The sequence below is a fragment of the Pocillopora verrucosa genome, chromosome 2, assembly GCF_036669915.1.
Source record: "Pocillopora verrucosa isolate sample1 chromosome 2, ASM3666991v2, whole genome shotgun sequence".
NCBI classification, from domain to species: Eukaryota; Metazoa; Cnidaria; class Anthozoa; order Scleractinia; family Pocilloporidae; genus Pocillopora; species Pocillopora verrucosa.
In genome coordinates this window covers 16,285,399-16,302,553 of record NC_089313.1, presented here as the reverse complement: position 1 = coordinate 16,302,553, position 17,155 = coordinate 16,285,399, and the positions used below count along the sequence as shown (strand labels likewise).

The 17,155-nt window shown below is 36.7% G+C and overlaps 4 protein-coding genes across 4 annotated transcripts; 2 read left to right on the top strand and 2 right to left on the bottom strand.

The window, feature by feature from the left end:
* Positions 1 to 217: 217 nt before the first annotated feature.
* On the bottom strand, positions 218 to 3,750 carry LOC131781029 (dCTP pyrophosphatase 1). The gene is made up of 5 exons (XM_059097670.2): positions 3,530 to 3,750; positions 3,295 to 3,373; positions 2,468 to 2,499; positions 2,300 to 2,334; positions 218 to 1,676 (listed from the first exon to the last, which is right to left on the bottom strand). Exons 1-5 carry the CDS (start codon positions 3,631 to 3,633, stop codon positions 1,465 to 1,467), a joined length of 462 nt encoding a protein of 153 aa, XP_058953653.2. The 5' UTR covers positions 3,634 to 3,750; the 3' UTR covers positions 218 to 1,464.
* A 3,550-nt stretch (positions 3,751 to 7,300) lies between these two features.
* LOC131781026 (structure-specific endonuclease subunit slx1) lies at positions 7,301 to 9,732 on the top strand. Its single transcript, XM_059097666.2, has 4 exons — positions 7,301 to 7,607; positions 8,182 to 8,233; positions 8,328 to 8,657; positions 9,040 to 9,732. Exons 1-4 carry the CDS (start codon positions 7,423 to 7,425, stop codon positions 9,295 to 9,297), a joined length of 825 nt encoding a protein of 274 aa, XP_058953649.2. The 5' UTR covers positions 7,301 to 7,422; the 3' UTR covers positions 9,298 to 9,732.
* A 137-nt stretch (positions 9,733 to 9,869) lies between these two features.
* On the bottom strand, positions 9,870 to 13,279 carry LOC131781027 (NADH-ubiquinone oxidoreductase subunit 8-like). The gene is made up of 6 exons (XM_059097667.2): positions 13,234 to 13,279; positions 13,087 to 13,158; positions 12,892 to 12,987; positions 11,996 to 12,168; positions 10,569 to 10,697; positions 9,870 to 10,111 (listed from the first exon to the last, which is right to left on the bottom strand). The coding sequence occupies exons 1-6, from the start codon at positions 13,253 to 13,255 to the stop codon at positions 9,980 to 9,982; spliced, it is 624 nt and encodes a 207-aa protein (XP_058953650.1). The 5' UTR covers positions 13,256 to 13,279; the 3' UTR covers positions 9,870 to 9,979.
* Positions 13,280 to 13,339: 60 nt separating this feature from the next.
* On the top strand, positions 13,340 to 17,132 carry LOC131781017 (transmembrane protein 17). Its single transcript, XM_059097659.2, has 4 exons — positions 13,340 to 13,456; positions 15,089 to 15,192; positions 15,816 to 15,929; positions 16,444 to 17,132. Exons 1-4 carry the CDS (start codon positions 13,354 to 13,356, stop codon positions 16,723 to 16,725), a joined length of 603 nt encoding a protein of 200 aa, XP_058953642.1. The 5' UTR covers positions 13,340 to 13,353; the 3' UTR covers positions 16,726 to 17,132.
* The last annotated feature ends 23 nt before the right edge of the window (positions 17,133 to 17,155 follow it).

Genomic DNA, 17,155 nt, shown 5'->3' with positions numbered 1-17,155 from the left:
TTTATTCTCATTAAGCGATCTATGTACCTCTCTCTCCAAATGAACATCCCAGTGGTGAGAAGTGTAACACAAATGCAGACAAGCTTGTAAAGCAAAAATGAGGGCTTAGAAACTAGGTTGATGGTTGAACATGGTGAACCCAAACCTTCAAGGGTGAGGCAAGGCAGAGGTGTTGCCCTTTCCAACAACCCTTCACCATCAGTATTGGAAGCAGGAATCCATCCTCTTTCTGGCATGCAACACTGTGTTTTGGGGGCATTAAAATGTTTTTGCTCTCATGGTAGGCAGCTTGTAGCAAAAGAAAGTGTTTTCGCAAGGAAAGAGTACACAAGCCAAAGGATTGACTTTGTACATCAAAATGTTCCCCATTTTATTGTTTTCATACATCAATATGGCTGCCTCGACATCATTTGAAACCCTCTAAAAAAATCCAGCTTTAGCATTCAAACAATAGTTAAAATGTAGCATTAAAAATTTGCTGATGATAAATTAATGTACATTTTATTCCCTCATTACCACTTCACCACTATTTATACTAAGCAAAGGTTTGGAACTGAATTAAAACAAGAATTGGGAAAAGAAGGAATGCAAAGTTCATTTTCACTGAAATGTAATTTTAAATTAAACTTTCCTGTTAACCACATGACTGAAAAGTAGCAATTGCATTAAATTGTAAGAATCAGTAACAAGGCATTTGCAAAAGCTAGTAAAAGTTAACAAAAAAATCACACAAGGTGAAATAGAACATCAAATGCAAAATTAAAAAAAAAACAGTTAATTTAAAAACATCCCCTGATGCAAACAAAACAACAGTGTTATCAGTGTCATCAACAGTAAATATTTCCTAAACTCTGTGTTGTAAAAAGCTGGCTAAGATAAATCAACATGATTTTGCTATCTATAAAGAAATAAAACATTAACTTCAAACATGAATGACCTGGTCTGGCCCAAGCAAAAAGAATAAATAGGCTATTTATAAAATTATATTTACAAATTTACATCAATCATATCCATGAGGAGAATGAGTTTCAACTTGCAGATCTCCTACAATTTTATCAATTAGACTTCTCCATGCCTTTATGAGTGGTACAATATCATTGTCACAAAAGTCGTGTAAACATTTTGGTATTCCAACTGATGAATGTACTAGTAGTATTCCAGTTGTTAATAGTTTCTTGAATACATAACTTACTTTCAAAGTGAAGAACTCTTTCAAGGAGACAGCCTTACTTGTGATCAAACTTTCCCTATTAGTAGATCAGAGTTCAACCAGCTGAACTCTCTGATTGTTGCAACAAAAACCATTGAAACAAGTTAATTCAACTTCATTGTAAAAGCTGTGTCTAAAATTATAGATTGAAAGAATTTTAAGCAAGTATAATTTTAGCACTGTCTCCTGTGCAGAATGACCCACACTCTCAATTTATGAAAAGAAAAAATTATCCTGAGCAGGGAAACAATCTTTCAGTTATTAGATGAATTCATTTCCTTGTATTCTGTATACTTTTTGCTTGATCCCTTCACCAGATCTGCAGGATATTTCTTGGAATTCAATGCTATTTTAGCCACCACCTCCTTGGGAAGATCAACATGGCATTTTTCTGCAAGTCTGACCAGGTAAATAAGTACGTCACTGAGTTCTTGGGCGAGATGATGCTTATCTTTCAGAGACCAATCTGGAAAAGCAATCACAAACAATTTACTGAGATGTTGAGCAAAATCCACCCGTTAGGATGAACAGTTGTGAGTTTTTGCTTTCTCTAAGTTTTGATTACTACCTGATTTTAAAACAAGAACTACTCATACAATAAATTCGAAATCTTTAAATTTTTCAAGTCAAGGCTTAGGATTATTCTGATGCTAGTCCATTTACAGGTCATTCCCCACTTTCCATTATGTTTCTATGATCATTTGCTGGGGTCATTGTTCACTTCTACTCTCAGAGGTGCTACAAGAGTTGAGTGTTTTGCCCAAAAACTCAACATAATGAGTAGCCCTGTGCTCTTGTTCTGACCTCTCCATCTTGTATTTAAGTGAACCAACAAATAGGCCATATTCCTTATAAAGAGATGTGTTAGCCTATCTAACAGTTGTTATACTTGATTCTAGTGTGAGAGGGCCAAGGTCAAGACCTTGCTAGGTTATTGTGTTGTGCTTTTACTCCCCCATGCCTCTCTCGCCAACAAGGACTTGGCTATTATAACTTAATACAAGAGAAAGGAATATTGCTTTGTTTCTTTCAGATATTTTAGTGTGGAGATGTTCATGGAAAGAAAGTAAGGACACTTCTTACACTCACCTGGGAGTCCTTCCTTTACTTCACCTTTCCATTGGCTATGAATAGGAAAAAGGATAGAAGAAATGACAAATAATTAAGCCTACCAGTAGGTACTTGTTCAATATAACCTATCTTGATGTTTGTGGTACAACAGGACAACAAACTTTGAATCAGTAATATTTCACTTACAATAATTCTGCTACTTCTCCAACTTCCCCAACCTACAAAAAAAGCAGGGATAAAAACTTGAACAAAATAGGGGCTTTGCATGAACATTTTGAACAGCTTAATAATTATATAACTATAGAAGATCTGTAACTAGACTTCATGATAAGTTAAAACAATAGAAATGTATATTTCTCCAATTTAGGAAAGAGTTGCACTTAGAGAACACATGGGAAGGGGAAGACAACCTGGGGGGAGGGAGGGGGTGGTGAACTTAGAATATATCAGCTGCATAGAGATAGGCAATAATCTAATATTGAAGTGGGGAGCCTACCTTTGGGTAGCACCTAAACTTAAATTTGATTGTGTCATCCTTTCCACACTGTTTTGAATACGAGAACCAAACAATGTCATGGAGAGCATGTGCAAAAGAAATAATTCAAATTTGGTAAATCCTCCCTTTACATATAAAGTAGCTGAATTTTTACACAACAGTGACCTTGATGATCCTCAGTTTGCAAGAGAAAGAAAAGATCTGGTTTTCTCAGAAACTAAAGCACAAAAAAAGTGTATTAAGTTGAGTGTAAGTCAATTAGTTCAACTCCCAAGACAGGTTAATCAGTAATTAACCCTTTAACTCCCATGAGTGACCAAGACAGAATTTCCCCTTACAGTATCAATACAATATCAAGCAGACAAGTAGTGAGAATAAAGAAATATATCAATTTGAGGATAATTAGTTGATCAAATAATAAATTCTCTGAACTGAAAATAAGAACTGTATAGTTGAAAGTAAGGAGAATTACAAATTTGATCTGGGTGTTAAAGGGTTAATTAGCAAGTTCTCATACCATTGCAAGCACAAGGTTTCTGGGCTGGTGAAATTGGTCCCAGTCTCTTTCTTTAGAAAACTGCGACTGCATCTGTCGACTGAAAGTAAAGAGGGAAACTAAAATTAAAACCTGAAATAATAGATATATTCGTATCAGCCTGCATTCATGTGAAAAAAATCGAAGGGGAGAAGGTTATCATTAGTAGAAAGCGAAGGAATAACATATGTAACGTAAAGTGGCAGAGTTAGCTTACATTTTCTCCAAAGAAGGCTCTTCGCTGAACCTAAAAGCACTTGCTTCTTGAACATCCATGTCCTCAGCGTCCACTTGTGAGCTATCACACAGCATAGTCGACATTCGATCGTTGAAGAAAATTAAAGAACTCTAATAATTAGCAGCGAAATCACTGAACGCTTCACGCCGAAATTCGAACGATGGTAAAGATGGTGAATATTGGCGCCAAAATGACGTAATATCCCATAGGTCTTTTCACACTCCAAACGTCAACCTGACCATCATCCTTTGCAAAATTAAAGTACAACAGCCGCCATCTTCGTATGTGAAAAGCCGGTTCAAACTTTTGACGGTTCAGGATTCAAGAGTGACGATGAGTATTGGTAGAACAGTTTACAATGCTTTATTTCGGCGAACTTCAACCTTTGCTGTAACCATTTTTGTTGGAGCATTTGCATTTGAGAGAATCTTTGATGTTGGAATGGATAACTTATGGGAAACTATGAACCGAGGGGTGAGCTGACTCAATATTTAGTTTTAACAGATAGTCAGTCTGTTTACATACTTAACGCAAATTTGTGAAGTAGAGAGATAAAGCTTGTACTTTACTGCTAGTAATGTGATCGTAATGAGAAATGCATTTAGTTATTAACTATGCGAGTTAGGTTATTTGATATGAAATTACACAAGATCAAACGATACGTGATAAATTAATGCGGGTATCAGCGGCCATCCCGAGGGGTCGACCCCCGGGCACCCAGGGGCATTTGTCACAGCTGCCGTGACAAATACATGCTAAAGCCCCTTGGGTAGGGCAAAAAATTGGGACAAATACCCCCACCCCTGGAGCAACCTGGGCAACATATAGTCGGTGTTGCCTGTTGCATGTTGCCTCAAACTTTTTTGCATATTGTTGCGAAAGGTCTTCTTCTAACCCTGCATTTAAAAAGAACTGTTTCCAATCCATGATCTACAGGGAAAAAACACATTCAAATCCTGTTAAATAATCAAGCAACTAGTTATAAACTTATTGAAGCTGACGAGTTTACATTCTCGAAATTCGCAAAATTTGTAAGAAGATAAACATTTTTGAAGTGTCAGTCCTTAATAGCTTTTATACAAATTCTATCCTCATTCCTTTGTTCTGTCTTCCGACGATGGATGGCTCATTATTTATATCTAATTTGAATGATAATGGTATGACTTACCTTGAGGGCTAGAAGAACATCGAGCGAGCGAGCTTGCTTGTCCTGTGGCGAAAACCGCTGAACGTTGAGACAGCAGATTACGTGCAAATCCCGTGGGTATGGCCCCGGGGTATTTTGCCAAAAACGCAAAAGCGCTCTAATGCCCCGCGTGCGGGGCATGCCTTTGCTACAAATCCCCTGCTAAGCCCGTGGGTTGCCCTTGGGTTGCCCTTGGGTTGCCCGGGGGTCGACCCCTCGGGATGGCTGCTGATACCCGCATAATATCAGAAGGAAATATTAAATGTACTATTTGACAAAATTTTAAGTTGTATGTGAAATAACTTAGTTAGGTTTTAGTGTATCGTTACTACTCAGAATTTGATCACCAGTTCCAGAAATCATTGAAACCAAACCATTAGTTGCAGTGGGTAACTGCATGCGGAGCAACAGCAGAACACTCAGTCACTCATTTACATGTCATTGAATAAGAATAGCATCTATTGCGTTATGTCTTGATCTTCAAAGCCTCCCAACACATGTAAGTGAGGTGGACCAAAGTGGGCAGCATTCTGCAGTTTACCCCTGCATGCAGTATACTCAGATAGTTGACTACATTGCTCAAAAGCATTTGAGTGTACTGGAAGTAATACTACATGGCATACAGAATTCTTAGTTTATGACAACTTGATCTGAGGGGTAAAAAGGTGTTCTAGGTATTATATGGACAAGAAATTCAGGTATTTTATGGTGTCTATATGGCATGTACTTCTTCATATAGAATGGAGTCAGTTTAGTCACTTCATGTCAGATTGTTCTGAAAAGGGATTTGATGGTTCCATAGAAATAGGTCATTCCACAAATATAATGGTCGCAATAAGAAAGAAAGATACACAGACCAAGATTATTATCACACATAAACTATTAGAGAAGAAGTCTATCCTTAATGCCAAACTAACTGCCTTCTTTTGTAGAATATCAGATAAAAAAGTGACCATAAACCATAGGAAATAATTAAGTAAATCACCCTAGAAGCAGCATAGTAATTTGCCTCTTACAAAATCTTATAACATTCCTGTCCATATAGAAAGCTACCTTTCACATTTTCTTTCCAGCTCGATTCTAGGTAAACAAAAATCTTGTGAATGCATCATTGATTTTTATTTATTTGTGCAAAAAAAAAACCCATATCTTTTGCCTTCTTTTATCACCAGAAATTGTGGAATCACATCAAGCACCGATATGTCAAAAATGCTGAAGATGATGATGAATGACAGAGGAATTGTGAATTATGTAATAGACTAAGAATGCCTTATTTCATGTGGCTTTCATGTGAACAACTGGGAATTTTGTCCTGCAAACTTCATGTGCTTCATTTTCTTCATGATGGCTAGTCTTTGGTGAATTGCATGCTGTGAAAACTGATGTCAACAGTTGTAAATGTCCACTGCAACCTTTTTATAAAAGAAATAAATACAATTGTTTGTCATGTAGTATCATTTTGATGAGAATTGCTTTTCAGTTAAGGGGCAAATGAAAACTTCTTTTTCTGCATTGAATGTTTAATTTTAGTAATGAAAATGATGTTTTTCAATCAAGTAAAACTTTAAAGAGATTTTAAAAAATCTGGTTTGAGTTTCTTGTGATGCATTTTTATACAGGCTCTATTTTATTTAGGTTATAACAGCAAGGCAGTTTTGTTTATGACAATTTGTTTATTTGAGACAAAGGGTTCCCATTGTCATGTGGCTTGATGAGTGTTGTCAACATGAGTGCAAGTGATAAGTATGGAAAAGGAAGTCACAGTCTTCCACGCTAATCTCTTCTCATAAATTAAGAGACAGATACTGCCAACAGTTTTTGTCTATGAAAGTAATCCATGCTCACATTGATGTAAGAATGATAAGCTTGGCAATTGGTGTGAATTCCTTATCACTTCCTGTGATGAGGAAGATTGTTAACAAAATATTTGATTATTTTAGTCATATTTACAAGTTATTTTTTGTGCTGATTCTATTGGAAAACTTTGGAAGAAATTGGCATCCAATGGTGTTTCTGTTGTGGTCTGGTGTTTCAAGGATAATTTATGGTTGTCCCATCTCTGTGTGAGAGAAGTGGAAATTGGAAACACTTATTAACTTCCAATCCTTCCTGTGGTGAGAAAGGTGGGAAGGGCTGATTGAAACTTCATGGATGAGAACCAAGTGGTAATTACTTTATTTCTGGCTGTGTTCAGCTTTATTCAATACCACACATCCTTTTACAGAGCTGTGTTTTTCAATTGAAAACTGTGAAAGGCTGACAAGTACTAGTATATTTTTAACTATACTAATTCTTAACCCAAATGAATAATAATGCTAGAGTATTGGTTGAGAGGTAGAGGGAAGGGCCTTATTGCAATCTCAAAGCACTACATGGAGAGCTTATTGTAGAGGGGTGCTATGAAGGTGTATATGGTGTACTTGTATTTGAAGGCTACGAGAAACGTCAGTTAATTTACTGAAAAAAAAAAAGAGAAAAAAAAGAGCCAAAACAGAGAGAATACCATTTAAAAAGTGAATCTCTCATTTTCGAAAGATCCGTGCAAAAATTAAGTTGAGTGATAAGGAATGAACAACCACGTCTGAAAAAGAACGAGAAACGAGGAAGGGACTGGCAACGATGATGGGGACTCGTCCCCAATTCTTCCTTGGTCAGTGACTTCCATGGTGCGAAAGTTTGAAAATAAATGGAGGAATGTGTAAACAACACAGAGGCAGGCTTCTTTGGTGTTTATCTTCTATACTGTCTAAATCCTCGCTATAAGGGACGCACTTATATCGGATTTACTGTTGATCCTAATCGCAGGATCAAACAGCATAATGGAGGGGTGCAGAAAGGAGGTGCTTACAAAACAAGCGGCCGAGGCCCATGGTGAGTGAAAAGCGTACCCCGAGAATAATTAATTTTCTCTTCTTCTTCAGGCACATTGACTTGTAAATTTTACTATACTATGGCATCCTGTATTGACTAACCTAATGATTGATGTAATTTACCGGCAGAATCTAGATCGGTGTGCAGAACCAGTTGGTGTGATGTCTGTACATATTTTACAAACTTAATAAATGTAGATATGGATGTTCCCGTTGATGACGACGATTTTGATATCTGAGTTGTTGGTGGCAAGGAAACTTTAAACCTTTTTGCTTCGAAGGTCCAAATATCAATTCTCTGCACTCTCCTCTGTCCGTTTGTTTTAATTTTAGTCTGAGACTTTTGTGTTAAATCAAACTATTACCCAGTTGAAATATTATTTTCCTTTCTCTTCATAACCAATGTTTGTGATAATTTCCTGATGTGGGTGAAATTCTCTTTTTGTCACCCCTTGTCTTCGAAGACTTCCTGCAAGAGGGGTGGATCTGTCTGGTCCAACATCTGATCTTGAATCTGTCACTTGTGTGAACTGTTTTGTTGAATTTTGATACAGACAATCTTATCTTGTCAACAGGGAGATGATTCTGATTATACATGGGTTTCCCAGCGATATTATTGCCTTACAGGTGAGTGATTCCATCTCTTCTACATGTCCCTTTCATTATCATGGTATTGATTTTAATGATTTATCATAATATTTATTTCTTTGTGACTAAACAGTTTGAGTGGGCTTGGCAAAATCCAGGAAAGTCCAGACGTCTTCGCCACATCTCTAACAAAAAGACTAAAGAAAAAGATGTTGAATTCCGCTTTAGAGTCCTCTCTGAGATGCTTAATGTTGGTCCTTGGAATCGACTTCCTCTCACGATAAGATGGTTGAAGCAAGAGTACAAAATGGAGTTTGAGAAACAACCACCCACTCATATGCCTATAGCATATGGACCTCTAAGTAAAAGAAAACCTGAGAAAAGCAAGAGGCGAGTTAGAGAGGAATTAGAAGATATCAATATTTCCCACTATACTTGTGTGGTTTGCTCTGAAGAGATCAAGGTATGCATGTATGTACTGCATGGAAATTACTGCTTTACCAGCATATATTCTAACTCTGTGTCATTTGCTATGAAAATTTTTGATAGCCTTGTTAACAAATCCATAATCTCTGAATTTGGTATTTGAATATAATTGACAATGCATGTTAAAGCAGTTGTATTAGAGGACTTTCGCTTGCAGGATAGTTAAGCCATCACCAAAAGTGCTTGTTCTGGATGGTAGCCCTTCTTAGATAAAATACCACAAACTGGAAACTGAAAGAAATGTCCATTCCAATGTTAATCATCCATTCTCTATTAATTTGAGAGCATCTGAACCAGGGTGTAACCCAGATATCTGCTATTATAACTAGAGGAAGCTAACAAAAAGTTTTTTATTTCAGGATGCAGATGACCATCTTTCATGTATTTCAGAGAGTTGTCAAATGAAAGCTCATCTCATTTGTTTGGCCACAAGATTCCTGATGGAAAGTGAGGACAGCTCACATCTAATCCCAGTGGAGGGAGATTGTCCAACTTGTTATCACACATTTTTATGGCGAGATTTACTCAAACATCGCAATGGCATGGAACAAACTTCAGATTCAAATGCAAATAGTCCTCACTGGGCAGAGGCACTTCAAAGTCAAGATGATATTTGATAAACATTAACTGTTCAAAATCACTATAACATCAGATGTCCTGTCCTAATTAGCACTTAGCAGCAAAATTCTGATGTAATAACAATTGTTGTTTTGTGATACAAAAACCTTGAAATCACAAAGAATTTAATGTGGCCCACTAATTGGCTGGTGCTGTGATATTTGTACACAGAAAGCTCATATCTAACTTTGTGCTTTGCACGATGAAGAAAAAATGAAATGAAAAGATTTCCTTTTCTGAGAATATTGTAATTAAAGCTTCCAATGGCCAAGCTCAAAAATTATGTTCTCAGATGAAGTTACATGATGTGTTGACATGTTCTAAGGGGCAATTTTTCAATTTAATATTATTATTTACTTTTCAGCAAATCTGCCTCTTTTATAAACAGACAGACTTATGCAAGAAATAAACAATGCAACAAGCACATTAACAAACCCAGATATTTATTTATCTCACACAATCATGGGTATATTCATTACTTAATGGCTGTGCTGACTATATGTGCCCATTAAACAGTCTTTGATGAAGATAATGCAGTTGAGGTCAAAAACAACTTCCAGAAGACCAATCCTCAACATGCACCTCCAGTCTTCAAAAGGGTCTTATTTTGTGCAAGGTAAAGAACAGGACTTTTTTTTTTTTACAAAGTTAGAAATCAAAGGTTTAAATGACAGAATCCCTTCATCTGTAAAGAAAATCTGCCTGAAGATTCCCAGCTATTTCAGCCTCCCATCTGTCACCATTGTTAAGAAGTTTTTCTTTGTTGTAAAGCAGCTCCTGATGAGTTTCAGTAGCAAATTCAAAGTTTGGACCCTTAAAACAAAGAAAAATATTAATAGAAAACAAAGTTATGGTAAAAAAAGGAATTTTCATGTAAAACATGAACACTTAGACTACACCATTTATCAGTTTTGAGGGAGAGGAGCATATCAGTGATAAAAATTCAGCACCCATAGAAATATACTGTATATGGTGTCTATTGGAACAAAGTTTCAGAACCTCAGACAGCAAAATATGCCACACACATTTTCTTAGAAATTTTAAATTTTGTAAAAGTAAATATATTTGTCATGGATAACAGCATCCAAACTAAATTTAAAATAATGAACCTTAACAACCTTTTTAAATGTTGAGAACCAATATCTAAATAAGATGTGGCCATAATTATATTGCCATGAAAAACAGTAATCATTTGAGAATTAATTCCATTTTTCAGTTTCATTCATGCATTAATAATCCCAAAATCGTTATGTGTTGCAATTCTCTATACCTCCACAATTGCATCTACAGGACAAGCTTCCTGACAAAAGCCACAGTAGATGCATTTTGTCATGTCAATATCATAGCGTGTTGTTCGTCGACTTCCATCTGCCCTAGGTTCTGCCTCTATGGTGATTGCCTGTAGATAACAACACATTAAACTTGAGAAACATTATGCAGCTTACTGACTAACACTGGAGATTGTCAAGTTTGTGACGAGAATTTATCTTGTCATAAAGACATTATGCAGTTGTCTACAAAAATGTGACCACCACTTCCTGGGTTTTATAGCTCAGTTGGTAGACAAGACTTAGTTTTGTTTTTCTTTGTTTTGTTGTTGTTTTTATTTCAAGCTTCCCTTTCTAATTGCAAACATTGTAGATTTCAATGTGAACATCTATAAGCTTTTTACTTTTTAAGTCTCATAATGTTCCACACTTCTTTTATCAGCAATGTTAATATCAATTTTTTGTAGGTATACAGCTGACAAGATAACTTAAATTGTCACATCTAATAGGCTCAGTTTCTACCACTCTTTAAAGTTCGGTCTTTGTTTGTTCCTCCCAAAGAGGAGACTCCACAAACTCCTCATAGTAGGGGTGTGGGTTTATTTCTCTCACAAGGGGCGGCTGTCAAGCTTAGATGTTACACTGAGAGGAAAGATGAGGATGTTTTTCAGCTCTGAAAGAAAAACAGCCAACAAAGAACCAGCACAGGAATTTAAATCAACTGTTGTTCTCCCTTACATAAAGGGTGCATCAGAGGTTCTTTGCCGCTGCCTACAACATCAAGGCATATGAACCATTTTCAAGTTGGACACAACACTTAGGTCTCACTTAGTATGACCTAAAGACACCCTGGAACCATCAAAACAAGATGGTGTCGTTTACAAGATCCCATGCAAATGCAGCAAAGTGTATATTGGTGAAACTGGGAGATCAATGCAAGAAAGTATATAAGAATATGACAGAGACATACAGTTTGCTCTTACTCAGACCTCTGTGGTTTCAGAGCTTGCTAACATAATGGGCATATTCCTATTTGGAGCAAGGTTAAGTTTATTGATCGTGACCCCCACTGGTACACATGTAGGGTCAAAGAGGCTATCCATTTAAGACCTTGTCCCAACAACATCAATAGGGATAGCGGAATCGACATTCCTAAAGCTTCAATACCCACAATCAAATAACACAACAGCCGATTCATGAGGACCTGAGAGAACACTATCTAACAACCAGAATTATAATGAAGATCAAAAATGCATCAATAGCAGCATACCAACATGCTACAAATAGCAACACATAAACAATCGACCTCATCACCTGATGAAGACTAGCAGTATTGCAGTCGAAATGTCACAATCTACATTGTAAGTGACTCTATCGTGAGACAAACAAACAAAGTTCATCTCCCAACAAATGTACATATAAAATTTACCTGTGCAGGGCAGATAGCTTCACACAACTTGCAAGCAATGCACCTCTCTTCTCCAGATGGGTATCTCCTCAAGGCATGCTCCCCTCTGAACCGAGGACTTAATGGGCCTTTCTCAAAGGGATAGTTAATTGTTGCTGGCTCCTGGAACATCTTGCTCAATGTCATTTGAAGACCTTGAAATAGAAATATTGTGTGACATTCCCATTGTTATGTAATACACTTTGAAAGGGAAAAAAAAAAAAGATGATTGTTATAAAATCATATGCTAGTTGTAACCATGTTCGGATGACCGTCCATTAACCTTATCCATATGTTCAAGGGGTGTTGTCATTTAAGGCTGCAAATAGCATGTTGGGTAGCTTCATGTCTAACAAAAACTGTTGCCCTGTGTCAGGACCCAATGGAAACTATCTAATGATAATTACCAGTGATTAGAAGTTGATGTGATAGCTAAACCAATGAGGTGTATTTTAAAAAGGGTTTTTTTTTAAGCATGTTGATTTTCCCTTTTTTTCAGAAGGTGCCCTTGTTTCACAATCTGACTAGCAACAAGTTATGCAACATAGGTTAGGGGAAACCCTTGTTTTGTGCATTGACTCATTACAATTGATATCTAACCCATGGTAAATGTCATACTTAAAGTCAAACAACACTGCATTAATCAACTAAGGCAAACTTAACCTATGGCGTAGAGTTGAGGCCACAGTTTAAGGGAAGGAGGGTGCGGGGGGGGGGGGGGGGGGGTACTCATCAAATAAATTGGGTGTGAACGGAGTATCTTGGAGCTTAAGCCCTCTGAACCCATTGGGCCCCTCCTTTGAACGTGCCTCGGAAACAGAACGTTGGGTGCTAAGTTTATATTTAAATCAAACGCTGAAACAGTTCAATTTGTTCACCTCTAAGCAACTCTGTGATGAAAAGCGACTGTGCATTCCTTTCCGTGGCACTATGCCAATCCATAGGTATATCTTGAGATTCCTTTGATATGTATTCTACAAAAACACAAACGTAACACATTAAAACGTTTTTTCAATAACAATTAAAAGAGCATGATATTTCGAAGTTACCTAACGCTCAAAGTTCGTACTTACTATATGCAAGTCTGTTGGACGACACCGAAATAGTTCTGATCGCCAAAGAATTGTGCGTTGTAATCTTTCGTACTAAGGGAGTTTTCAAAAGTAAATATAATTAGTATAGAGTATCAATCGAACGCATAATTGACAATATTCATTTACCAACTCGCCAAAGATGCGCCATCTTGTCTTGACCTCTGCAAGAGCGCAGGGTCGTATGGGACAGGCGAAGCTACTTCGCATACCATTGCATCTTGGGAAGGTTGGAAAACACAAACAAACATGGCAGACGCTCTCAGGGCTGCATTTACCTCAGTAACAGAGACTGTTTTTCCCTCATCACGTTCGATACGAAACCATCCACGACACCATATGGTGAGCTCAGGTTAGCAACTCTCTTTCCCCTATTATTGTTAGTAATTCTTCACGTATTGAAAACCTTTTTGATCCCAGACCTGTCACTTTTTCAACGTAGCAACGTCAAAATAAACTCGTGTGGGACTCAAAATGAATGGCTGACGACAAAACTGTTGAGATGTTATTTCTTATGAAAAGCCTCAGTCCCGCGTTATTAGAAAATCTTCTTAAGGCCATAGAGTTTTGTGACCCAAGTGACACCTTCTTTCCTAGGTGAATTATGATAGGACCTGGCGGTAGGTGGGGGAGGGGGGGGGGAGGGAGCAAAGATTCCGTCGGCTTATCTTTAAACGGGCTGTGAGATTCTTAAATTTTTTTAATCTGACATAATAGGATAAATTGATGAACGATGAACATTCTGGGATCTCACAGTTTGCATACATAGAGGGAGGGAGCTGTACCAATGCTCTACTGACTATCCAACATACTGTCAATCAATATCTTGATATCCCAGAGTGCAAAGCGGTACGCCTATTCGCTATGGATTTCAGCAAGGCTTTTGATAGTGTGAAACACGATCTCCTCTCACACAAATTGAAGCAACTCCCCCTAAATCCTTTTATAGTTAACTGGTATCTAAGCTTTTTGGAAGACAGGCAGCAGAGAGTCATTAGAAATGGGTTTATTGGAAAATGGAAAAGTGTCAACAAAGGTACCACCCAAGGAAGTGTCAGCGGGCCGCACTTGTTCAATGTCTTTCTCAGTGATTTAGAGATACACTTGGACAATAAGAGCGTGCTGGTAAAATATGCAGATGATACAACCATTATCTCGCCTGTGATAGGTGATAATGACAATTCTATCGCACTGATTAATCAGTTTTCCCAGTGGTCTAGAAGTAATGGTATGTGTAGCAATCCATCTAAGTGCAAGGAAATCATTTTCCGCAAGAAAGGTTGTACAATAGAGTTTCCGATGGTGTCTGGAATACCACAGACAAAAGAGCTTACTATTTTAGGGGTAACATTTCAGGAAGACAGTAGGTTCATAACACATATTCGGGAAAAACTAATTAAAGCAAACAAGTGCCTGTTCATTTTAAGATCTTTAAGGAAAGAAGGGTACAATCAGGCCGAAATAGACCATCTGTTTCTAAATCTGGTTCTACCAAATATATTATACGGGCTGTCCGTATTTGGCGCTGTAAATTCCGAATTAACAACAATCCAATGTTTCTTAGATCGATGTTATAAGCGCAAGTATACATCCGATCACATTAATGTTTATGAATTGTTAGTTCAACAGGACACGCGTATCTTCAAGAATGTTTTTAATAATACAATACACCCTTTAAGAGCTATAATGCCAAAAAAGAAATTAACCAAGTACAATCTGAGGAAAGAGACAAGTCACCATCCTAAAATAAACACTGATAGGTTCAAAAACACGTTTGTTAATCGCTTAATTTTTAAACATAATCTAGTCTTATAATTTTTATCTTGATTTTCTCTGTAATTTATATATATGCCTTCTTTTAATGTTGTAACATAGGATATGTGATTATTTATCTTATGACTTAATAAAGATTCAATTCAATTCAATTCAAATGAATTTAAGTGATGTATCAGCAATTTCATCTCACCTTCACTGTCTTTCCTAGGAAATGAAATTGTATCTAACTTGGCCTTGCAGATGTCATTGTACTTCAATGTCTATTTTTCCCCTTGTTGGTACATAACATGCATTGTCATGCTTGTGGCAAAGGTTAGATAACTTGCCTCTACATAATTGTAACTCAACAATTTTTTTTGTTTGTTTGTTTTTTTTAGTTATGTTCGCAAACATTTCTGTAATATATGTAATAACTAAGAAGCAGGTGGATGCAACTTTCAAATTTGTACCTGATCTGCAAGTGTTTTTCTTAAATAAACTGACCAATTATCATCTTGCAAAAATCACCTATTACTCAATGAAAGTAAAGGCTACACTGCAAGTCTTGATTGTCAAATTCTCAGTCACTGAAATGATGGGAAACTAGTTTAGATTAACTACATTTGAATTTGGTAAATATTTAAAAATTAAATGAAGCAGTTTAAGATTCTAAAGAAACTGTATTGTTACATCAGTTGGGGTATTGCAAGATGATTTGCTTTTATCAACTTAGTTAAAAATGTGAGCTGGCCACAGTAAAGATATTCTAAAGCCAACTTTCCAAAAATTAGCCCTTTGTCAGGACAAATTGGCTCTAAAAAATGGCTAATGCTCAAAATGTGAGCTTAAGAATCAGTCTTATTCACATGATCAACTCAGTGGATGAAAAAAAAAAAGATTGAAAAATACCTTTTGGTCTGCAAATAGCCGTGATACTCTCTTTCTGTATCTTTTAGTATCAAAAGCTGGACTCAGTATACAAGTTCATAACAATTGTTATATATGTTGCGATGGCACTGGTGGAGATTGCCAGACTTTACCTGGGATATGCTGGAAATCTTCAGGAAAAGGTAGACTGAGACATCTAATCTTCCTTTTCAAAATATGTTGAATCGATTGTTCTTTAACACGTAAAAATTGGTGATGATGTATGAAAAAAGAGCATAGTACCTTTATTAAGGCTTTGAGATTTGTTGACAAGTGGCATAGGTGTAAGAATTAATGGGCAAGAGCAGCCAGAAGAAGAAGAAAAAAAAGAGATTTAAAACAAATTAACAAACAAAAAAATTATTATTGTATAACTTGTAACTTGTGAACATGCTTTTGGGCATCCTTCTGCAATAGAGGGCCAGTCTGCCAACATTGTTACTTTAGGGGGATGCTCAACAAGTTCTTGAAAATTCCAAGAGGTATCTGACGAGTCTTTTGGCTGAGACAGAAGGCAGGGTCATGTCAGCCACAAAGTATTTTTTCACAATTATTTTACAATTTTTTTTTGTATAATTTAACCAAAGGTTACTAAGATTGAAACAAAATTATTCCAAGGTCACCACTGTCCTTAATCACTCTTTTTCCCTTCATCAGGTTCCTGAGCTTGCTGGTTTCTGGATCTTAACCCTAGTGCTTCAGCTCCCATTGACGTTAATGCTACTGCTCAATGAGAGTATGTTGATAATGCCAATGGAGAGAGCTGTCAACATTATTATGGCAGTCTTTGTTTTGTTTGAGACAGTTCAGGGCTACAGAGTGATAAAAACAATGATAGACCACCAGGTATCAAAGTTTCATGTACAGCAGTTTGACGAGTTAATTGAACTTCAAGAAATGCCTGATGGGGTTGAAGAAGTGGGTTTTAGACCTCAGTAAACTTCAAAAACTACTCTAAATTATTGAGTATGTTAGCCTTTCAGATGAAAGGGTCATCTGTATTAAATGTCCTATTTATTTTTGATGTATGTTGAATGTAGATTTTAATCTAAATTTATGCAAACTGTTAACTTACAGTTGCAGTATTAAAATGAAAGAAGTTACCTTCATATACTTCATGACTTATATACAAGCTGGCAGGATTTCCCTGCTGAGAAAAGCCATAACTGTGCATATGTAAAATTGCAACATTTTGGTATGAGTTAGATGTTGCCAATAAGCTGCTGACACATCACTCACCTTAAGTGCCATGTGGTCTGGTCGATGGATGAATGGCACAGCATTTACCATTCTTACTGATTCTCTCTCATCAATAATGTCATTATATTTCTTTCCCATAGAACAGGAAGCCAAATTGTAAAAATTGTAT